Source organism: Bubalus bubalis, chromosome 5, assembly GCF_019923935.1.
Source record: "Bubalus bubalis isolate 160015118507 breed Murrah chromosome 5, NDDB_SH_1, whole genome shotgun sequence".
NCBI lineage: Eukaryota > Metazoa > Chordata > Mammalia > Artiodactyla > Bovidae > Bubalus > Bubalus bubalis.
This window is the reverse complement of record NC_059161.1, coordinates 123,652,952-123,676,101: the sequence shown is the minus strand read 5'-3', so window position 1 is coordinate 123,676,101 and position 23,150 is coordinate 123,652,952. Positions and strand designations below refer to the sequence as shown.

Here is a 23,150-nt window from a genome sequence, read left to right as displayed (position 1 = left end):
GGTTTTAGAAAAGGCAGAGGAACCAGAGATCAAATTGCCAACATCCGCTGGATCATGGAAAAAGCAAAAGAGTTCCAGAAAAACATCTATTTCTGCTTTATTGACTATGCCAAAGCCTTTGACTGTGTGGATCACAATAAACTATGGAAAATTCTGAAAGAGATGGGAATACCAGACCACCTGACCTGCCTCTTGAGAAACCTGTATGCAGGTCAGGAAGCAACAGTTAGAACTGGACATGGAACAACAGACTGGTTCCAAATAGGAAAAGGAGTATGTCAAGGCTGTATATTGTCACCCTGCTTATTTAACTTATATGCAGAGTACATCATGAGAAACGCTGGACTGGAAGAAACACAAGCTGGAATCAAGATTGCCGGGAGAAATATCAATAACCTCAGATATGCAGATGACACCACCCTTATGGCAGAAAGTGAAGAGGAACTAAAAAGCCTCTTGATGAGAGTGAAAGTGGAGAGTGAAAAAGTTGGCTTAAAGCTCAACATTCAGAAAACTAAGATCATGGCATCTGGTCCCATCACTTCATGGCAAATAGATGGGGAAACAGTGGAAACAGTGTCAGACTTTACTTTTTTGGGCTCCAAAATCACTGCAGATGGTGACTGCAGCCATGAAATTAAAAGATGCTTACTCCTTGGAAGGAAAGCTATGACCAACCTAGATAGCATATTCAAAAGCAGAGACATTACTTTGCCAACAAAGGTTCATCTAGTCAAGGCTATGGTTTTTCCTGTGGTCATGTATGGATGTGAGAGTTGGACTGTGAAGAAGGCTGAGCACCAAAGAATTGATGCTTTTGAACTGTGGTGTTGGAGAAGACTCTTGAGAGTCCCTTGGACTGTAAGGAGATCCAACCAGTCCATTCTAAAGGAGATCAGCCCTGGGATTTCTTTGGAAGGAATGATGCTGAAGCTGAAACTCCAGTACTTTGGCCACCTCATGCGAAGAGTTGACTCATTGGAAAAGACTCTGATGCTGGGAGGGATTGGGGGCAAGAGGAGAAGGGGACGACAGAGGATGAGATGGCTGGATGGCATCACTGATTCGATGGACGTGAGTCTGGGTGAACTCCGGGAGTTGGTGATGGACAGGGAGGCCTGGCGTGCTGCGATTCATGGGGTCGCAGGGAGTCGGACTCGACCGAGCAACTGAACTGAACTGAACTAGGTTTGTCATATCTTTCCTTCCAAGGAGCAAGTGTCTTAATTTCGTGGCTGCAGGCACCATCTGCAGCAATTTTGGAGCACAAGAAAATGAAATGTCAGTTTCCACTTTTTCCCCATCTATTTGTCATGAAGTGATGGGACCAGATGCCATGATCTCTGCTTTTTGAATGCTGAGTTTTAAGTCAGCCTTTTCACTCTCCTCTTTTATCTTCATCAAGAGGCTCTTTAGCTCTTCTTCACTTTAAAAATTATTCATTTATGTATTTTGGCTGTGCCTGGTTCTTCAGTGCTGCATGGGCTTTCTCTGGCGGCAGAGAGAAGGGGCTCCTCTCGAGTTGCAGTTCGCAGTCTTCTCGTTGCGGTAGCTTCTCTTGTTCTCTTGTTGCTCCAGGCACACAGGCGTCAGTAGCTGCAGCTTGTGGGCTCTTGAGCGCAGGCTCAGTTGCTGCTGTGCACGGGCTTAGTTTCTCCAAGGCACGTGGAATCTTCCCCGACCAGGGATGGAACCTGTGTCCCCTGCACTGGCAGGAGGATTCTTAACTACTGTGCCACCAGGTAACTCCTGAGATTTGCTTTTAAATAATCCCAAAGGGAGGGGAAGATAAAGATAAATGAAAATTGTCCATATTTGTTCAAACTGGGTCATGGATACATCATGGTTCATTATTCCCTCTCTCTCTTCTTTTGGGTGGGTATGAAAATGTCTGTGATCAGGAATTTCCTGGTGGTCCAGTGGTTAGGACTCTATGCTTTCACTGGACTTGATCCCTGTTGGGGAACTAAGATCCCACAAATTGAGAGGTGAGGAAAAAGAAAGATGTCCATGATCATGAAAGAAGAGAGAAAAAAATAGGGCCCTTTCACCCAGCGCTCATCCCTGCTGGACGCCCAGAAAAGTTCCAAGTTTGCTGTCCATGGTGTGGGGAGAGCTGCGGCACGGTCTCATGCTCATGACTGTATTCAGAACACCTGAACAGTGAACGCCTCGCATCCAGCTGACAGCTGGGGCCCGGGTCCGAGTGGCCCCTTGAGCCTGAGCTCTGAAGAGTACAGTGATCTTGACCTTGGAGGGCCATGAGCTTGTCTCTCCAAGGCCAACCACTTAACCAGGAGGATGTGGGTGGGCAAGTGGTCAGATCAGAGAGAAGGAGTGGAGGGGTCAGGGCAGAGTCTGGAAAGGAGAAGCCCTTCCCTATGCCCTGTCCCCTAGGGCAGCCCCAGCTCATGTGGACATCACACGCTGCTTTTATAGCCTCCAAATACCAAGCCCAGTCTGATCCGGTCAGAGGTTAGAGTGAGGCCAGGGCAGCAGGCAGGACCCACCCAGGAGCCCAGGCACCTTTCAGGAGAAAGAGGTCAGTGAGGAACAAGACTCCCCACACCCTCAAAGCCTTCGGCTTGGTTCCCAGACATCATCACCTGAGACAGCTGTGATGAGCTGCTGCTGCTGCTAAGTCACTTCAGTCGTGTCCGACTCTGTGCGACCCCATAGACGGCAGCCAACCAGGCTCCCCCGTCCCTGGGATTCTCCAGGCAGAACACTGGAGTGGGTTGCCATTTCCTTCTCCAATGCATGAAAGTGAAAAGTCAAAGTGAAGTCGCTCAGTCGTGTCAGACCCTCAGCGACCCCATGGACTGCAGCCTTCCAGGCTACTCCATCCATGGGATTTTCCAGGCAAGAGTACTGGAGTAGGGTGCCATTGCCTTCTCTGGCTGTGATGAGCACCCCTCCACATTGTGGTGAGCCGCTCCAGTGGGCACTGCCAGGCACAGGGCAAGATCCCAGCAGGGGCCAGGGCCTGGGGGCCTCTGGAAGTTGGCACGACAAGGGCCCTGGGCACCACTATTACGGTCCTGGAGTAAAAGAGGTATGAGTGGCCTTCCCTGGTGGCTCAGCAGTAAAGAATCTGCCTGCCAATCCAGGGGATGCAGGTTCGATCCCTGGTCCGGAAGGTCCACTTGCCTTGGAGCAACTAAGCCTGTGTGTGCTGCAACAATGGGGCCCGTGCTCTAGAGCCCGGGAGCCACAACTGCTGAGACCTAGTGCCCTAGAGCCTGCTCCACAAGATAAGCACTGCGATAAGCCCAGTCACCACAACCAGAGAAAAGCCCTCATGGAAATGAAGACGCGGTACAGTCAAAAATAAATAATAAATGAAATTAGGAAAACAAAAAAGGTGTGAGTGCTTGTTGTTTTGAATGCGCTTCCCGATTCCTGAGTCCACTCCCACCCCAAACCTACCGAGGGTCTCCAGGCTCTGGAGGGAAGACGTGTTGGGCCTCCCTAGGGCACAGACAGGCCGCAGGGCACCGGAGACAGCAGCTCTGTGGTCACAGACCTGGGCCCGGCCAGCTTCTGCTGCTGTAGTTGCTCTGGGATGGCAGGCGAGGTACCACGTGTAGCTGGGGGCACCTGTTTCCTCATCTGTATCACAGGCACAGCGTGGGGCGACCCACCCTGGGGACCAGGGCGGTGTCCTGTCCACCCCCCCAGTTCCTGGCACCAGGGCTGCCCAGGGCCTGCATTCGCGGCTGTGCAGTCTGACCCTGCAGGGTGCTGCTCCTGCTGCCCCGGGCCTCCTGGAGGTGGGGCCTGAGGAGACCAGAGGCTTTGTTGTTGGTGTTGGAGAGGCCCAAAATGGTGGCTTTGCTTCCTGTCCGCAGGCGGGTGAGCTCTGACCACGGAAAGAGGTCAGAAAGGGACTGGCTGGATTCAGTGATGTGAAGGCGACCGGCTCCAGGGAAGTGGGGAACAGACACAAGGGCTGCGGTGGGGTCACCTTACCTGTCAGCACACCTGCAACAGCAGCTCCCATCCTGCCTCGGGGTCAGCTGGGTGCCCCCAACAGACTGGCCGGGGGGACAGACAGAGAGGCTGCGATCCCCTCAGAGAGGCTCTCCCACCCCAGACCTCCCCACACCCCATGGTGTGCAGGACTTCCCAGTTCACCGAGGGCCGGAAGGCAGTCTCATTTGAGCCAGACTGCAGCCTGGCCGTGTGTGCGCGTGTGCGCACGCGTGAGAAAGCTGGGGTGGGAGGCACTGGAAAAGGGGGGTCAGGTTGCTGGAGCCACAATCTGGACCAGAGCCATGATGGAACTGGATGCTACACAGATGCTCAGCCAGTGACCCCCATTGTCCAACCATAGCTCAGCTTCTCTTCAAGGAGAGAAGTGGGTGCTTCTTCCCTTTTCTCAGTCTGGCTCTGCCCACAGGTCTCTAAAAAGAGCTCTCTGACCTAGACCCCAAGGAAGGCCGTTGTGAAGGGTGGCAGGTGGCCGGCCGGCCTCAGAGCGCAAAGGAGTACTGGGCACTAGGGGCACGGGTCGGGGGTTGGGCGGTGACACCCTTGTCCTGATTCTTCTCAGCTGTGGCTGGACTTCGGCACTGCACCATCAGCCCCTGGGTCGCTGATATTTGCGAGGGAGGCTTTCCTGGTGTTGCAGCCTCTATGGCAGTGACTCTGGCCCGGGTGGTGGACCCCAAGCAATCCTTCACTGGTGTTCAGAAACCTCCTTCCGCACTCTGGGTGGAGCCATGTCCCGGGCTCCACGCTCTGCCTCTCCCTGGAAGCTCAGAGGTGCCCACAGGCAGCTTCCAGCCTCACAAGCTCATGGAGTCCCGGGGTCCCGGCTGAGGCTGGGCAGATCCCTGCCACCCGAGATGTGGGGCTTAAGCCACGGAAGAACCACACCACCAGCAGTTACTCCGACAGCTAGCTTGTGATAGCAGAGGACCGCATTCGGAGGACCAGCCCACACAGGAAAAACGTCACAAAGGAATACACACCAATAGGGCACTTCACAAACATTTATTGAGCACCTACTCTGCGCCAGGCCCTACGCAGGACACTAGGAAAATGAAGTCAATGCAATCCAGCCCTCGCCCAGAAGGAGCTCACAGTCTAGTGGGCCAAACCTTCAATCATTAACAGCTGCGAAGATGCATTTAGCTTCACAATTGTACAACGAGCTTTTCTGTAAGTTCTCCCAATTGTCAACACCCAACAACACAGCCACGTTGTTTTAAAAGCACATTGGCATAAATGTAAACAGTCACACGACTGAAAAGACAGACAGCAACCACCGGCAATAATTCATAGTCCGTGGTTCAGAGCATTTCAGCATTATTTATTCCTTTCTATTTGGTAGGATACAAGTTCTGCCAATTTGCAGAAATGGGGGGAGAGACACAGGGGAGTTCCGTGGCCCTCATGCACTGGTGGAGTGGCCCGAGACACCAGGAGTCCTGAATCCTTGCTCAGTTTTCCTCCACCACAGCACACGTCTGGTCTCCCTTGAAAAAGGGCCCCTGACATCCTCGGGCTCTTTCTCCCGAGCTCATCAGAGAGGGAGAAAGGGCCACATCCCACAAACCAACCACGCCTGGTTGGGCCCATGGGTGACATCAGCTCAGACAGCCACACAGCACAGCCTGCTCAGCCCAGACTCTTCCCGATTTCGGGACCAGCCTTCTGGTCAGTCTCAGAACCTGCTGGGCTCAGTGTTGTACAGAACAACTGCCCTGCGAGTCCATCCCCCCCAGGATGCACAAGACCCATCAGAAGCAGTGGAGCAGGCCAGGGGCAGAGGGTGGAGGGCCCTATTTCTCCCACCCACCCCTGGATTCTACATGGGACAGTCAAGTTAGGGATCTGAGTGCTCTCTCTGTGCCTCTCTTGAGAGCCCCCATCACCACAGAGGAAAAACAACCCTACGCAGGTTTGGCTGGTGATGGCTAGTTTAGGAGGGAAGGAATATGGGGGAAGTTTAGTAAGGAATATGGGGAAGAGATCCAAAGTGGGTTATCTCCTGGTTCAGGGAACCAGAAAACCAGGCAAAGGCTCGCTGTATGTAAGCGAAGGAGATGAGGGCTAACCGCGAGGCTGAAAGGTTGGAGGCGGCCTGCCTGCCTTCCCTTCCTGTCATGGGGCAGGGGAGGGGCGGGCAGGCATCGGTGCCCCTGCACGCTGGCCACAGCCAGGGCATACCAGAAAGATGACCCTAGGTCTCAGCTCCTCCCCGGGCGCCCCAGTATGGCCTGTCTCGGACGGAGGTTCACCAAGTGAGTCAGAAGGTATGTGTAAAAGGTGCTCCTGACCACACTGGAGGGCAGGGGTGAGGGGAGGGGCTGAGGTGCCCCTCTGACAAGGCCTGTCCCCACCCCGCGCCAGCCTCCGGGGCCACAGCTTTCCGGCCCACGCCCAGGACCCCTCTCAGCTCTCCTGCTTCTCAGGGTCGCTCTAGGGGGCCGGACAGCCTGCTAGCAAACCCCTCCCCGCAATGATGGCCCAGACGGAACTCTCTTAATAAAAAAAAATAATTTATTGTCAACAAAGGAGATATATACAACAGGAAAAGAGGTGAACAGGACAGTGAGTGACCAGTCGGCCACCAGTGGGGATGGAGCGGGAAGAGGTAATGGAGGCCTCCTGCTCTGGGGGCCTGCGGGGGGGAGGAGAGGCGTCCCCCGAGGTAGTGGGGCTCAGTTCACGACCACCTCCTGTGTAAGGCACTGTGCCGAGGGAGAATGGGGGGCCGAGAGGGCGGGAGGTCGGGGGACAGTAGAGGTCGGGGTCAGCAAAAGGATCGGGTGGGTGTTCTCCACAGGCCCAATGCCCTACCGCTCGACAGCCATCGGCGGCCCCTGGCCCGGCCTCACGCCTCGCCCCGAGTCACGGCAGATGCTACCCACCCTCCTCTCCTCCATTCTGCTGGCACCTGGTTCTACCCTTTCTCTCAGGCAGCCGAGCTGGGGGGCTCTGCGTGATAAGCCCAAGGGGGACACTGCCTCCTCCCTCCCTACCTCCCACCCCAGAAAAGCAAGAACCTACAGGCCACTCCCCGCCTCTGGCTGTGCCCCCACAGTGCTGCTGGATTCCGACAGCGCCGCGGGCCAGTCTGGGGCGTCACTTGCTCCCATGCCCTTGGCGCCCTGGGGGTGCTTGGACCAGTCTTGCAGGAGGCTGACTGCGGGGGGCTCCTCCAGTCGCACACGGATGACCTGGAGATCCAGCGTCCCGCGAAGCCCTGGAGGGGGAGCTGGGCAGGGGTGAGGGCAGAGAGCAGTCAGGGCCCTCCAGGCCATCGCCTCTGGGTGTTCCTGGAAGGTCTGGGTAAGCCACATCCCCCTTCCCAGGCCTTCCATTCCACAGCCCTGGACCTGTAGTCAGAGGGGAAGCCCAGGGACAGTGGGAGGCCTCGCTCCTGGTCCACCCGAGGACCAGTGCTGACCACAGAGGCATCACGCCTCCTGGGGCATCCGCCACCAGCCCTCTGCAGCCTTCCTCCTGTGTGTATTTCCCACACGGATGCTTGGTGCTGTCCTCTGCTCCCCTCACCCCTTTATCTTCAGCTGACTGTTTCACCTGAAACTTACTGGGCATCCTAGCCTGATGGGCTCTGCCCTGCATGGGCAGAGGTGGTGGGATGGAGAACACCCCAAAGGAGAGAGACAGGGCTCTCACAAAAGAGCTCCCAGGTGAATATGCAGGGTGGAGGAGGGAGCACTGCATGGAGAGTCCTGGGGTGAACATCCAGCTCTGCTTTGCAAACCTGACCAGGCTCTTTATCTCCCGAGTCAGTACCGGCCACGCAGGGATCACGTGTCCACATTACCAGCATGGAGAAGCTACTCACAATGGGCAAAATCGGATCTCAAGATGGGAAAGCGGGCTGCTGACGGCCCTGTCAGGTACCAACCCCGCCCTGGGCACTGCGTAAGCAGGTCCAAAAGTTACATCAAAAAGCAAACCCAGAAAACAGAAACCGGTGACGGCAACTGTGAGGTGTCTGCGTACTTAGTGATTTGGCAGAGAAAACGGGTACAGCTTTGCTACACCGTTTGCTGGGATGGAACATGACTGAATGGCTGCCACTGGGTTGTGCAACTGAACAGACTCTGCTTTGTATTCACATGAGCTGGTCTGCCTTCCTGACACTCTACGCCCCTTGAGGACAGGTGCGGCCCACTCATTGGGCTCTTTAATTCAACAATAACTTACTGGGCAACCACACTGTGCCCAACGCTAGTCTAGCTGCTGGGGGTTCCCCAGGACACGGGGCAGATCAAGTGGCCTTTCTGGAATTTATGTTCCAGCAGTGAAAGCCAATAAACAAGATAAACAAATTAAAAACGCAATGTGATATATACGGATGGAAGCAAAGTAAAAAAGCACACCAGAGTAGGGGACAGGATATCAGGGAGGATCTCACAGAGGTGACCGGAGCTGACCCGTGAGCAAAGGTGGGCAGGAATTGAGGAGTCCGCAGTGTCTAGCTGGGGAACAGCATTCCTGGTGGGAGGAAGAGGACATGCGGATGCCCTGGTGAGTGGGAAAGGTGAGGACCACCAGTCCCACGAGGACTCTGAGTTTTCTCTGGGATGTGACAGTGAGCGCTGGAGGGCTGAGCAGAGCAGTGATAGGATCCCACTTGTGTTTTCAGCAGGGGGTCTGGCTGCTATAGGAGACTGACCGCAGCGGGCAATCATCAGAAGCCAGGAGACAGTCTGCTAAGGAACCCTGGATGAAGGGAGCAGCAGTAGAGATAGTGAGTGAGTGTGAGTATGTGTGTGTGTGTGTGTGTGTGTGTGTGTGTCAAACCTGAGCATCTTGGAGGTGGGGCTAACAGGATTTGCTGACAGACTGAAGTGGGGTCTGAGAGAGATAGATGACGACTCTGAGGCTTCGGTCCAAGCAAACTGAAGAATGTGGCAGCCAGCTTCCCGGGGAAGTGAAGCCCTGGGAGGCTGGAGTAAAGAGGCTGGGGGTAAGAGGAGGAGACCACGGGTTCCATTCAGAAACGCTGTCAGAAACACAGGGTTTGGGGGATCTTTTATACAACCAACCAGACGCATCAACTGCACAAGAGAGAGGCTGGAACCGAAGGGACAGGCCCGGGGCGGAGGGGAAGGTGGGACCATGACAAGCTTCAAGCCTAGGATCACCCAGGGTGCGAGTACAGATCCTGACTCATGGTTGGGTCATTCATTCATTTGCCAAATACACAGATGGCACCCATTCTGGGCTGGGCACTGGGAATATTACTGTGAATGAATCAGGCAAACTTCCAGACCCAAGGAAGCATAATACTCTAGAACAGGAAGTAGAACCACCATAGGATCCAACTTTGAGAGCTGGAAGCGAACAGGCAAGAGAGGTAGGGGCAACCCCCTCATGGTGCGGCCCGAGAGGCCGAGGGCAGAATGAGCCTCCAGGAAGGAGGGCAGGACAGGCTCCTGGTTTCTGCCGATCAGGAAAGACAAGGACTGAGAACTGACCACTGGGTCTAACTTTATGGAGGTCAGTGGCAATCTTGCCAAAAAAGACATGTAGGTGGTAAGCGTGAGGCTGAATCTAGTGGCTTCCAAAGACAGACTAGAGATGGTAGAGAAAAGCTTTTCAGCAAAGCTAGGGACAAATGTGACAGAGGCTATGATGGATGAGGGCTGAGAAGGGAGAAATAACATCTCTGTGTAAGCTGATGAGGAAGACCTGAAGGAAAGAACAGCTCGGGGTCCAACAGAGGAGACTTGATCCCTGGCACTCGTGGCAGGCTTGGCGCTGCATGGGCGAAACACACATGGGCGGCCCGAGGCTCAGTTTCCTCTTCTGTAAACCAGGGGCTCAGCACCCCGAGCCCAGAACCACCCCCACTTGCCTCCTGGCCCGGCCCAAATCCCTCTGCTCCCCCAGCTTCAGCCTTCTTCTCTTCCTCCACACGTATGCATGTGTGTGCAAATGTGAGCACCTCCTCTGGGGGTGGCTGGGACCCATCTCTCGTTTCTCACTGAGGCTCACCTGAGCAGAGACTCTGGAAATGTCACCACCAGAGTGATGAGTGAAGGCAGTTGCCATCCACTCATCTGTCAGTAAATCTTTTCCAAGGGCTTTCTTTGTGCACGCCCTGTTCCAGGTGCAGAGGGTACAGCAGCGAACAAAGCCTGCCACGCATGAAGCTCACACACACACACACACACACACACACACTCTTCTTCTTGGTCCAGTCACACACACACACTTTCTTCTCCTTGGTCCAGTCTCACACACACACACACGCACGCACACACACACCCCCGTCTTCTCTTTGATCCAGTCTCTCACTCACACACTTTTTTCTCCTTGGTCCAGTCTCACATACACACACGTGCACGCGCATGCACACACACACACACCCCCGTCTTCTCTTTGGTCCAGTCTCTCTCTCACTCACACACAGTTTTTTCTCCTTGGTCCAGTCACACACACCACATTCTTCTCCTTGGTCCAGTCACACGCACAAACACTTTCTATTTCTTGGTACAGACACACACACACACACTCTTCTTGGTCCAGTCACATACACATACACACTTTCTTCTCCTTGGTCCAGTCTCTCACACACACACCCCATCTTCTCTTTGGTCCAGTCTCTCTTACACACTTTTTTCTCCTTAGTCCAATCTCTCTCACACACACACACACACACACACACACATTTTTCTCCTTAGTCCAATCTCACACACACACACACACACATTTTTCTCCTTAGTCCAGTCTCTCTCTCTCACACACACACACACACACACACACACACACACTTTCTTCTCCTAGGTCCAGTCAGAACACACTGGTCTAGCTGAGGTATCCTAAGCCAGGTCTCAAGGTCTTATTCTAATTAAACACCAGCAAGGATTTTCTCCACTACTTGCAAGTGGGCCCTCAGGGCTCACCGCCTCTCCTGGCCTGGACACCCTCATCCTGTAAGGCCCCAGAATGTCCAGCAAGTCTTCCCTGATGGCTTCACACACGTCCATCAACTCAGCTGACCACAGTGACTTCCTGCCCACTCCCAACTTCTAAATCCTTGATTTTTAATTTTCTTTTTTAAAGTGGTAGGATCTCTAGTCCAATAAGACCTTTGGAGAACTTCAAAAAATTAAACAACTCAAAGTAGAACATTCTGGTTGAAGCCTCACATGTTTCTGAGACATCTGAGCTTTGGGTTCTTAAAACCCAAAACCAGTTGCAGTCACTAGTCTGGAGGCCGTACTGCGCGCAGAACCATCACGGGCACCTGCTGGCCTGGATTTGCTGGCCTGGGCCCCTCAGAGGACCACTTGTGTCATTTCTCAGGGCGCTTCCTGGGTTGGGCTGCAGGCACGCGCACCGCTGTGTCACTCACCATCTCCTGCGGTTTCTGGACTGTCCCCAACCTCTCCAGGTCCCTGCCGCTGCCAGGACATGGCTCAGAGCCTCCCTCCCTTTCAAATCATTCAGATGGCTGAACCCCGAAGTCTCAGGCTCTGCCCACTCACCCCAAACAAACCTGAGACCTCAAGGATGCTCTTCTCAGCTACTGGTCACTCCAGACAGGTGGAGTTTGGGCCCAGGGTACCCCAAGGCTTGAAATGAAGCCCCCGCCTTCTAGAAGGAAACCAGAAGACCCACCAGCCAGTGGGAGAGGTCAGCTGTGTACAGCAGAAGTCCGCTGACATGAGGGGGACCAGGAAACACACGAGTCTAGGCAGAGTGCGGTCCTGGGAAGGCAGGACGCAAGGTGACTCAAGCTGAGACCTGAGACAGTTAAAACCCCATGGGGGTGAGGCCCACGTTCAGACTGGAGACAGCAGAGCCCCTTTGGGTCAAAAATAAACAGACAGGAGTGTATAGGCACCTATGTGCACGCAGAGCTTTGTGAGAGGTTGGACAGACATAAGCCAAATTTTTGACAGTGGTCACCACTGAGTGACGTGGGCTGAAGGGAAGTGAAGCTTTTTCTTTAAGCAAAAAGCACGCCTCCTTTTTGGGAGCCCTGCTCTGGGGAGCCTCCAGCACCCCGTGTGCCGTCTTTCTCGGGGCTTCAACTCCAAGTGCCCGTTTCAGGTGGGCCGGGATGTGGTACTCTGTGTATCACATTCACTCCTTCAAGAACCACTTTCTGCACCCTAGATGCTGCGAGCAGGGCCTGGCCTGGCGAGACGAAGAGAGAGAGGAACCAGGCGCCCCGCTGGAACACAGCCCAGTCTCATCTCAGTTCTGCTACTGCCGCGTCAGGTGACTGCGCTAGCAAGGGCACCAGTCCCTCAGACGCCCACGTCCTCACCCCCAGGGCTGTGGGTATCGTTCGTTCACGGGGGGCGAGAATCAAGGCTACAGGAGGAACTGACGTTGCTCATCAACCAAGTTTAAAATTCAATGGAACCTTGGATGACCTAGGAGGGCTCAGTGTAACCACAAAGGTTCTTAAAGGGGAAAGAGGAGGTCGAAGAGCGAGAACCAAAGATGGCAGCCTAAGAAAGCCTGGGCACGGCTGGCTCTGAAGACGGAAAGCGAGCACAGCTGAGGAATACAAGCAGCCGCGAGAGACTGCAAGAGGCAAGACTCCCTCTTTAGGAGTCAGAAAGGAGTTGGCCCTGCCGACACCCGGCCTGTAGCCCGCTGACACCTCCCGTACGAGGACTCTGGCCTCCTGAACTAAAAGGCAGTGTATCTGTGCTGTTGTCAGTCACTGAGTTTGTGGTAATCTGTTACAGCAGCCACAGGAAGGGAACACATGGACGTGGAAAAGGAACCACCTCTCTGAGACTCAGCCTGTCCATTCGGAAAAAGACACTTTTCTAAGCGCCAAATGAGCTGCATATAAGTTTCTTAAAACCAGAGAACATGATATAAATCCAAGTGCCCACTGGTATTACCAGACACACCCTGAGCTGAGGGTCTGTGGCGCGTTGACCTCTGTCTCCTGTCATCAGTCCCATTTAGGCCCCTGGTGGGCACCTCAGGCCCCAGCTGGAATCAACCATGAGTGCGGTGATGGGTGTCAGGCTTTGGGGAACACTTGGCCTAACTCAACCTAACAACCAGGATGCTCCCAAGGAGCGTGCCAAAACCTCAGCTCTCAGGCTGGCTGCTGTATTTAAATCCACCTGCCCTCAGCCCAGCTGCCCGGGGACCAGAGCGCCGGTCACCTCTGCCTGGGGCTCCACCCTGGGGACGCGGCCTTCCCAACCCTGCACACCTGCCGCCCCCCCTGCTCAGGCGCTCACCTGGGGAGGGGCTTTCCGGCTGGAGACGATCTCCTTGGGCCCCTTTCCCCTCTTTGGGCAAGTCTCTGCGGTTTGAGGCCCTGAGCTGGGTGTGGGAGAAGAGCTGGAGGGCGAAGCCGGCCGGGAAGCTGCCATCCGTGAAGTGCCGGACCTCGGCCGGAGCAGCAAAGGTCTCCATGGGCGAGTCCGGTGAGGGGGGATCTGAAGGAAGGACGGGATCAAACTGTGAGGCCACACTCCCAAGGCCCGCCTGGTTCTCGGCTGAGGTGCATGTGACCCCTGCACCTCCCACCCCAGCTTTCCCCCTGGAGCCCACACCTTCCTCCCCTTCACCTGGGTCAGGGTCTGGGTCTAGGTCCAAGGTTTTGGTCATAGGTCTGCCTCTTTTCTTCCTGACCGGCTCCTCCCCAGAGGGCTCCTTGCATCTCTGACCACGGGGCTTCTTGCTTACTGGCTCTGGGACAGGGGCCGCTGCAAAAGATAAGACCTTTTTAAGAGGCCTGACTCCCGCAACTTCAGGGCTGCAGGGTACCTGCTGAGCATCCTGTCTCCACCCAGCTGGCGGGGCTCATGATACCCTCACCCCAACTCAGCCTCGCTGGCTTTGGGATAACTGACCAGGAAGTTCCAGAGGGCGAAGCCCCCTGGGCCGGGTCCTTCTGGGGAGGGACTGGTTGTCCTCGGAGTCGAGGAGAACGACAATCTCTGCTGGCATCCTGGCAGAGTCTGGGTCGGAGTCCTGGCCTGAGTCTGAAGTGGGCAGATACCAGTGATCAATCACGAGCTCCGACTCTCCCCTCCGCCCCCACCCCTGCCCCCACTACCTGAGTGGGGTGGGGACGGCTGCTCCGCTCCAAAGTCTTGCACAAGGGCCGCCCCCTCACTCCAGGCCTCCAGGATGTTGCTCTTCTCGGAAGGGCTCAGGTCCAGGGTGTGAGGATGCTGCTCCAGGATGTGGGCGCGCGCCGTGTCTGCTGAGGGGGCCTGGATCTCGGCCCCACACACCATGCACAGCGCCCGCCCGCTGCCTCCCGGGCTGTTCCCCACCAGAAACTCCTGCTCCCAAGACACCTGCTGCCTGGGCTCCTCAGAGCTATCACTGCCCGCCTCCAGGAGGCTGGGCCTGGGAGGTGGGATCTTTTCCTGCTGGGCCACTAAGGAGGAGAGGAGGGGAAAGGTGTTATCAGTAGAGTTGCCCACACCAGCAAGAGAGAACAGGGTTCCCCAAGCCTGGCGGTGTGTGCAAGGAAGGACCTTTCCCATCTAGAGTCTCTTTTCTTCCCCCTCTGGAGCCCACAAGGCACCAGCCACAATAAAAGCAGCAGACATACCACCACATCCCGCTAGCCCAATCTAGTCTCCGACCACAGGTCCAACAGGTTTTTCCAAAAACTGCATTCCAGCATGGCTCTGGTTTGGGCACACCTGTTCAGACCACCCCATCAGTCTGGCAAACTTCTTTCACGGCCCTACTCAAATCCTCGGCCCTGTGAAGCCTTTCCGATCACCCACCCCCGGCAATTGCATCCACACCTGACTTCTGACAGTGCTCACTTCCTCAAGGACAAGAACAGCAAACTTTGTCATCTTATTCTCCTGCAGGGCCTGGCATGCAGGGAGGCGATGCTCGATGAGCTTTGGGTCAGCAAAGGGCATCCAGGCCTGGTCCTCCACTCGTTGGGGCCCTGTCAAGGGGCCTCTCCCCCAAAGCCTTTGAGCGGTGACCTTGTCCATCCCCAAGGGTGGACCCAGCACCTTCTCCCTGTGCACACAGGACCATGACATTTGACAGGGTGGGAACCGTTCTCAGCTTCGCAAAGAATGCAGGCTCAGATCCTCGTGAGCCTGGCAGCTCAGAGCTTTTAATCCCTTGTGGGTGCACCTCTCTCCCACCTGAGAGGATGGGGCAATATACAAACAGGGGAGGTCCTAATACCTGGGGACTTCCTGGAAGAGGTGGCATCTGAAACAGGTCTGAGAATTGGCTTGGTCTCAGAAGGTTTAGCTCCAAGGCTGGGCGGTACCTCTCCCCCAGGTGAGGGTAGCTGCAGTTCTTTCCCACCACTCCTCCAAAATAGCTTTGTCAAGGTCACCAATGCTACACCCAGCGGTCAGCGCTTCAACTTCATCCCCTGGCAGATCACTTCTTCCATCTTGATTTTTGTCACCTGGTTTCCAGGGCACCACCTTCTGTTGGTTCTTTTCTTACTTCACAGGGGCTCTTTTTCGGGCACCAGTGCCAGTTCCTTCTCTAGGAGAGAACCGTCTTCTCACCAAGGCCTGCCTGCCATTCCTGAGAAAGCGGCCATCAGCCCCACCTGAGCGTCCTGTTCCCCTCACTTCATCTCCTCCAGAGCACACAACACTGCCTGACGACACATGTGCTTTCTTTGTTCCCTGTGTCTCACTTCGCCGCAGGTCTGTGACAGCATGGATTTTTTGATCCTTCACACCTGTATCTCCAGCAACTGGCCCAGTGCCTGGCATGCTGTGGCATTCAGCAATGTCTGGTAAGGATCGACTCAGTCTCCAAGCTGGAACCATGGGAGCATTCCACGACTCAGTCCTAGGACCCCTTCTCTGTCCACCTCCTTCCTCTGGCGGTCTTGCCCCAAAGCCTGCCTGCTGACAACTCCCATGTCTATACCTCTAGCCAGACACTCCCAGGAAATTTAGATACACCTGTCTTATTTCTCATTGGACCTCTGTGCTTCAATGTGCTTCTCAAACTTGTCTTGTTCAAACTGTAACCTCCTACAGGCCTGCCCCTCAGTCTTCGCAAATGGGAAGTCCATCCTTCCAGTCACTCAAGCCAAAAACCTCGAATTTGTGTTTTTCTTACCCCCGTGCACCAAACCTTTCAAGAAATTTGTTTTAGGATCTTCGCAATTGCTGTTCTCTCTGCCTAAAATGCCTTACCTCCAATTATCTACAGGATTCCATTCCCCACTTCCTTTGGTCTATGTTCAAAATTCACCTTATTAAGAAGACTTTCCCGACCACTTGCTACTCCAAATAAACCACTCTCACTCTTCTTGATTCAGTGTTCTCTAAACTACTAGTCACCATCTAACAAGCTATACATTTATTTATATTCATCTATCTTTGGTCATTAGCATATACACACAAGTTCCGGAAGAGCAGGGTTTCGACTTTGTTTACACTAATTAGCATGCCCAGCCTAAAACAGTGCTTGACATGTAAGTGTGCGTGCTCAGTCGTGTCTGACCCTTTGTGACCCCATGGACTGCAGCCTGCCAGGCTCCTCTGTCCATGGGATTTCCCAAGCAAGAATACTGGAGTGGGTTGCCATTTCCTGCTCCAGGGGATCTTCCTAACCCAATGATCAGACCCACATCTCTGCGTCTCCTGCACTGGCAAGCAGGTTCTTCACCACTGCACCACCTGGGAAGCCCTGACATATAAGAGGCTCCCCCAAAGACTTGTTGCATGAACCCACTTCTCTGGTGAAGGAGGATGTTCTCGCAGTTGTTGAGATGGTTAACTGAGACAGTCTGGCACTGAGCACTCAATAAATGCTAGCAAAGGTAGGGAGAGAACCTCTTTCGGACGGAAAATGCTTTATTTCCCTCATTTTAAAGCCCTCCAAAAAGGAAGAGAGGCGGTGTAGGGAGACGTCAGTATGTTCTGGTGAAGCTAAATGAATGGCCTTGCTCTCAAGCTTTTGGGTATTGTCCCAAGATAGGAGGTATCCAGGAATGCAAAGATCTGCATTTTCATGAATAGTATGTCTTCCATGAAGGTGGCCCTTTGTTTCCTTAGGGCCCTCAACATCCTGAGGGCTGGAAAAATCGGTGGAGAAGGAAGGGAAAGTAAGTGCTTACACATTGCTCTTCAAATCCCCTCTCAAGGCCCATCTCCCTCTAGAGTGGCCGAGGGCTCCTGTAGCAAACATTTAATAAAACTGGGTGCCGTAAGCAATCCTTTTCACCCTTCTAGCGCCAGAATCTGACACCTGTAGCTTATGCGTGTACAAGGCCTGGGAATGGTGGCGGGGAAGCGCAGGAAAGCTTTAGGCTTGGAGCGCCCTTAAAACCCACCTCTCGGCGGCGGGCTACACCGGCGCCTGCCTCCACCCACCGAGTCGCTCCGAACCCCGAGGGGAAGGGCCCCGGCCTCCGGCCTGGAGGCCTTGACGCCCCTCGGCCTAGAACACAGCCTGGCTCCTGGGCCTGCCTCTGCCTCCCCGGGCGGGGGACCCGCCAGCGTCACCTCGAAGCCGTCGTGCTGGGCCCGGGCGAGGGGGCGCTCGGGCACCGGAAGATCCGGAGCGCGCCGGGCGTGGATCGAAGGCTCCAGACCCCGGGCAGGGGCGGGGGAGGGGGAGTTCGGGGAGGCCTGAGATTCCAAACCCTGGTGTGGGGGTGGAGCAAAAGCGCGCCAGGGCCTCAGACTCGGTGAGGAAGGGGGAGCCCGGGCCTCAGGCTGGAGTCGGGTGGGGGCGGTTGGGCACCAGACTGGAGGTGGGGGAGGGGTACCCGGACCCCCGACTGAGGAGGGGACGCCGAGCCCGGACCGTGACGCGGAAGTGGGATCCCCTCCCCTCCTCACCTCTAAGCATCGGCTCGGGCCGCGGAATTACGGCCACCACCATGGCCTCCTCGTCATCCTCCCCTTCCTCGCATTTGAGCGTCACCTCGAAGCAGTCGAGCGCGGCGCCCTCGGCCTTCAGGGCCATGGCGCGGCCCGGGGGGTGGGGTGGGGTGGGATCTTGGTGACCGGACGCCGAGGACGGGCGCGCAGGCCTGGGCGCCGAGGGCGGCTGCCACTTCGCGCCCCGCGCAGTCCCCTCCCCGCCGCCCGCCGCTCGCCGGCCCAGCCTGCGGACGGGCGCGTCTGGGCCTCCCTGAGACCTAGACCGTCAGGACCCCGGGGTGGGGGGGGGGGGAGGGCTCAATCCGGGGCCCCAGCCCCCCGCCGCTCCCTTTTATGGAGGCTCATTGTCGGCGCCCGCCCGGCCGGCCCGCCGAGGCCCCGCCTCCGACTCCGCGCGGCCAATCGCGTGTGGCCCCGCCCCGGGCACGCGGCTCCGTTAGAATCCCGGGGACCCGCCAGGGGCGGGCAGGGCTGCGGGCTTCCGGCTGCCCCAGCGCGCGGAGGTGGGGGTCGCTGGCCCGCGGGAGAGGACCCTGAGCTCCTCCCGGCCGGGGGCGTCCGGAGTCGGCCAGCCGAGCCTGACGGGTCTCCCGCCATTTGAGATGCCGAACGGGCACGCAGCCTGCACGTAGGGCGCTACCAGGCGCCCCAGGGTTTTGATCGAGCCTGACTCTAGCTTTTACCTGAACGAGCCCTCCTCCGCCAGAAGATGCCCCCGGGCGAGGGAAGAACCGGTAGGGGAGCGAAAAGGGCTTTGGCGTGGGAAGAGTAGAGACTGAATTCCTTAGGATTTGCCGGCTCTGGGACTTTGGGTACGTTATCTGTTTTCTTAGACTATTTCATCCTTTATTTAAAAAAACCCAAAACATTGTGGAGCCTTCTGGACAAGGATGAAGATGCCAAGTGGAGTGTTGTGAGGGCGCGTCAACCGGCCGAGGATTGTGATTTCCATATTTTAAACGCGAGTCCAGACATCGTGCTCCTCCCCACTAAGGTCACTCGGAAGCCCTTGAGAGCCCCGGACCAGAGTCCAGTTGCCATGACGCTGCTGCATCATGATTCCGGTCTGGCTGAGCTCTGACCTCTGCGACAGAGAATGGGCATCTCCGTCTACTGTAGAAGCCCTCAGGAGAATTCAGTGGAGGACATGCCTGACACTGAAAAATCCCTCATAAAATGCCACTGTACCAGATCAGAATAAAGGTATTACTAAGTGTGTTTACCCTAATTCTATTTTAAGGTTGTTCGCTCCCTTTGCTGCAGACCCCTTCCTTGCCTTTCTGCTCAGCTCTGTATTGCCCTGCAGGGTGCAGTTTCTCAGGCTTCCAGGACAGCTGCCTTCATTCAGCCTTGGGTTTGGCGAAACGGAGACAGAGGCAGGAGACTGGAAGGTAGGAGGCAGGAAAAAGCCAGGTTATTTCTCTTGCCCGTGGTTCCAACTTCTCAAGGATGACCCTCTCCCCCACTCTCCATTAATTCCACCCCCTCCGTTTGTCCCTCCAGTTTAGGAGTGTGGGCAGCTTGTATTTGCTAATCTTTGGGTCGCCTCATTGTCCCCTGTTGGGTTTCTCAGCCCTTCCGTCACCCCTGTCTTTGTGTCAGCAATACGGGGCACTGGATTTTCTGGTTTACATACTTAAGGTGGTTCCTGTTTGCCTGCTTGGACCTTGAGTGATACACCCAATGTTACACCAGGCACTTTGTAGACATTATTTCTTAGACCTCACAAGTCTTATGTGGTAGATTGTATTGTTCCCATTTTACCTAGCAGGAAGTTGAGCCTTACAGGGTTTTATTACTTGCCCAAGTTAATCAGCATGAATCCTATTTCATCAAATCTAGCATGAGCATTTCCCCCTGCATTTTAACATCTTACAGTACTTTTTTCTCTAATGGACACCAGTGTGAAGTTTTAGGACTATCAAGAAAGTATAAGATGGCCCTTCTGATATTCGGATAGTGATGATTCCAGCAGAACGTAAACCATTGCTATTTTAAGAAGAAGAGGAAGAAACAGGCCCCAAATGGAGCCATTTGCCCTCAGGACAGCAAATCAAGGCTTACTTGCAGTTTCATCCTTTCCCAGGAATGTGATCTATAAATAGAAAATCTGAAATTTGCTGATCAGTACTAGTCAGGTAATCTGCATAAAAGACCCCTTCTGTCCCCTTTTCCCTGAAAAGAAGATAACCTAGACTGGAAAAGTTCTTTCTTTGCTAATAATTTCCCCACTCACCCCTCCTTCCTTTTGTAAGACCCTTCCTTTTTGTACAGTTCCTTGGAGCACTTTTCTGTTCCCTAGATGGGATGCTGAATCTTTAGATAAAGCCAATTAAATATTCAAATTTACTCAGTTGAATTTTGTTATTTATCAGTGCTTACAATGAGACATGCTTAGACGCTCACATGTGGCCACTTTGTGACCACAAAAATGACTTGGCCTTTCTCTGAGTGATTGGTGGTGGGTTTTTTTTTTTTTTTTGGTTTGGTTTGTTTTGTTTTGTTTTTGCCACACCACGTGGCTTGTGGGATGTTCCCCAGCTAGGAATTGAACCCCGGGCCCCCAGAATCCTAACCTCTAGGCCACCAGGGAATTCCCAATAGGTGCTTCTTTACCAAAGATACAAATCTAGCCCTGTTTGACTCTTCCTGCCTCCTAGGTAAGCATTGTAAAGATACCCAGTCTCTGAATTGCCCCTGCTTCTTGATAGCCTTCAATCCAGACCTTGTCCCCACTTCCCTAATTCCTCCACAGAACCAGGGGAAAAAGCCCACATTTAAGGACACACACACAGGGTGTTCTCAGGGTAAGCTCTCCTAACTGCGTGCAAGTTAAATAAACCTGACTTTTTGACTACAGGTGTGTTTCTGGTGGTCTTTGGTCAGGGCTTTGACAACCTTAACCAATTTATTTTGCTTACATTTTCCATTTTTATACATATAAAGAGTGATACGTAATAAAAATCTATGTCACCATGTCAGTCTCAAAGAGCTCTTTAAATAACTATACAATTCCAAGAGGTAAGAAATCATCGTGTCAGAACTTGGCAGCATTTTTTTTTTTTTAGGGTTGCCTAAAATAATGGTTCATCTTACATCTTGTGCTCTATTGAGTGAAATCCAGTCAGTTGCAAAAGCAGGACTCAACTCCTGTTCTGCCCGTTCTACCCATCCACTGGCCTTGCTCCATCCACTACAGCACCACGCTACCTCACTGGGAACTTTAGTTGTTAAATGAATGAAAGGGTAGATATTATTAGCTCCAATACATGCATACAAAGAAACTGAATCCAGGAGAAATAAGTCACTGGAGATCAAACAGCTTGCAAGTCACAGAGCGATTCTGACTGCAAAGCCAGGGCTCTTTTCCATCATACCTACTGCTGAGGGAGCCCTCCCTGCACAGAGCATCTGAGGGGAAACTCCAGGACCAGCTTAAATGAAGCTGTTACCAGCTCCCATCTGTCGGACACATAGTCCGTGCTGAGTCCTTTTTGAAGGAATTGGGACTTTAAGTGCTGAGCTGGCCTGTGGAGGAGAGAGGGTAGAGATTTACTAGGCACGTATGTCTGCTACTCATGAATTTGGCCTTGGATTATGAGATTCCTAGAGCAGGGGAAGGTCAGACTGGAGATTAGAGACATGGAAACAGTGGCCTCTGTCCCAGTAGTTAGCTGTTCCAGGCCATTCCCCACGTCATCCCAGAGCTGGAGGCCCACGCTGGGATGAAGTGTTGCCTTTTTTTTTTTTTACTTTTTAAAAAGATTTAAGTATAGTTAATTTACAATGTTGTGTTAGCTTCAGGTGTACAGCAAAGTGATTCAGTTATGTTGTTTACTCACGAAGTCCTGACCCCACGGACTGTAGCCTGCTACGCTCCTCTGTCTCTGGAATTCTCCAGGCAAGAATACTGGAGTGGGTTGCCATGCCCTCCTCCAGGGGATCTTCCTGACCCAGGGATCAAACCCATGTCTCCTGGAAGTCTCCTGCATTGCAGGTGGATTTTTACCACTGAGCCACCTGGGAAGCCCCGATTCAGTTTTATATATATATCAGATCAGATCAGATCAGTCGCTAAGTCGTGTCTGACTCTTTGCGACCCCATGAATCGCAGCACACCAGGCCTCCCTGTCCATCACCAACTCCTGGAGTTCACTGAGACTCACATCCATCGAGTCAGTGATGCCATCCAGCCATCTCATCCTCTGTCTTCCCCTTCTCCTCCTGCCCCCAATCCCTCCCAGCATCAGTCTTTTCCAATGAGTCAACTCTTCACATGAGGTGGCCAGAGTACTGGAGTTTCAGCTTTAGCATCATTCCTTCCAAAGAAATCCCAGGGCTGATCTCCTTCAGAATGGACTGGTTGGATCTCCTTGCAGTCCAAGGGACTCTCAAGAGTCTTCTCCAACACCACAGTTCAAAAGCATCAATTCTTCGGCACTCAGCCTTCTTCACAGTCCAACTCTCACATCCATACATGACCACAGGAAAAACCATAGCCTTGACTAGATGAACCTTTGTTGGCAAAGGAATGTCTCTGCTTTTGAATATGCTATCTAGGTTGGTCATAACTTTCCTTCCAAGGAGTAAGCGTCTTAATTTCATGGCTGCAGTCACCATCTGCAGTGATTTTGGAGCCCAAAAAAATAAAGTCTGACACTGTTTCCACTGTTTCCCCATCTATTTCCCATGAAGTGGTGGGACCGGATGCCATGATCTTCGTTTTCTGAATGTTGAGCTTTAAGCCAACTTTTTCACTCTCCACTTTTCACTTTCATCAAGAGGCTTTTTAGTTCCTCTTCACTTTCTGCCATAAGGGTGGTGTCATCTGCATATCTGAGGTTATTGATATTTCTCCCGGCAATCTTGATTCCAGCTTGTGTTTCTACCAGTCCAGCGTTTCTCATGATGTACTCTGCATATAAGTTAAATAAACAGGGTGACAATATACAGCCTTGACGAACTCCTTTTCCTATTTGGAACCAGTCTGTTGTTCCATGTCCAGTTCTAACTGTTGCTTCCTGACCTGCATACAAATTTCTCAAGAGGCAGATCAGGTGGTCTGGTATTCCCATCTCTTTCAGAATTTTCCATAGTTTATTGTGATCCACACAGTCAAAGGCTTTGGCATAGTCAATAAAGCAGAAATAGATGTTTTTCTGGAACTCTCTTGCTTTTTCTATGATCCAGCGGATGTTGGCAATTTGATCTCTGGTTCCTCTGCCTTTTCTAAAACCAGCTTGAACATCAGGAAGCTCACGGTTCACATATTGCTGAAGCCTGGCTTGGAGAATTTTGAGCATTACTTTACTAGCGTGT

At 53.7% G+C, this 23,150-nt stretch overlaps 1 protein-coding gene and 1 long non-coding RNA gene across 3 annotated transcripts; one reads left to right on the top strand and one right to left on the bottom strand.

Annotated features, from left to right (window-relative positions):
- Positions 1 to 6,488: 6,488 nt before the first annotated feature.
- Positions 6,489 to 18,088, bottom strand: SPINDOC (spindlin interactor and repressor of chromatin binding). Of its 2 annotated transcripts, XR_003109645.3 has the most exons (7): positions 17,787 to 18,088; positions 14,039 to 14,368; positions 13,833 to 13,964; positions 13,548 to 13,685; positions 13,215 to 13,415; positions 8,367 to 8,481; positions 7,100 to 7,228 (listed from the first exon to the last, which is right to left on the bottom strand). XR_003109645.3 is itself a non-coding variant. In XM_006050837.4 (6 exons), exons 1-6 carry the CDS (start codon positions 17,911 to 17,913, stop codon positions 7,017 to 7,019), a joined length of 1,140 nt encoding a protein of 379 aa, XP_006050899.2. In that variant the 5' UTR covers positions 17,914 to 18,088; the 3' UTR covers positions 6,489 to 7,016. The 2 variants fall into 2 exon arrangements, 1 of the variants encoding a protein (XP_006050899.2); XM_006050837.4 differs by lacking the exon at positions 8,367 to 8,481 and having other exon boundaries at positions 6,489 to 7,228.
- A 192-nt stretch (positions 18,089 to 18,280) lies between these two features.
- Positions 18,281 to 20,180, top strand: LOC112585206. Its single transcript, XR_006551400.2, has 2 exons — positions 18,281 to 19,034; positions 19,138 to 20,180. It is a non-coding gene; the product is annotated as an uncharacterized LOC112585206 (long non-coding RNA).
- The last annotated feature ends 2,970 nt before the right edge of the window (positions 20,181 to 23,150 follow it).

Bases quoted from the DNA above. Each gene is read 5' to 3' on its own strand.
- SPINDOC (XM_006050837.4), bottom strand. From the start codon at position 17,913: ATGGCCCTGAAGGCCGAGGGCGCCGCGCTCGACTGCTTCGAGGTGACG. The intron at 13,686-13,832 runs GTCAGTTATCCC...TATCTTTTGCAG, and splicing joins TCGCCCTCTGGAACTTCCTG to CGGCCCCTGTCCCAGAGCCA. The intron at 7,229-13,214 runs GTGAGCGCCTGA...ACCCCTGCCCAG, and splicing joins GCCGGAAAGCCCCTCCCCAG to CTCCCCCTCCAGGGCTTCGC.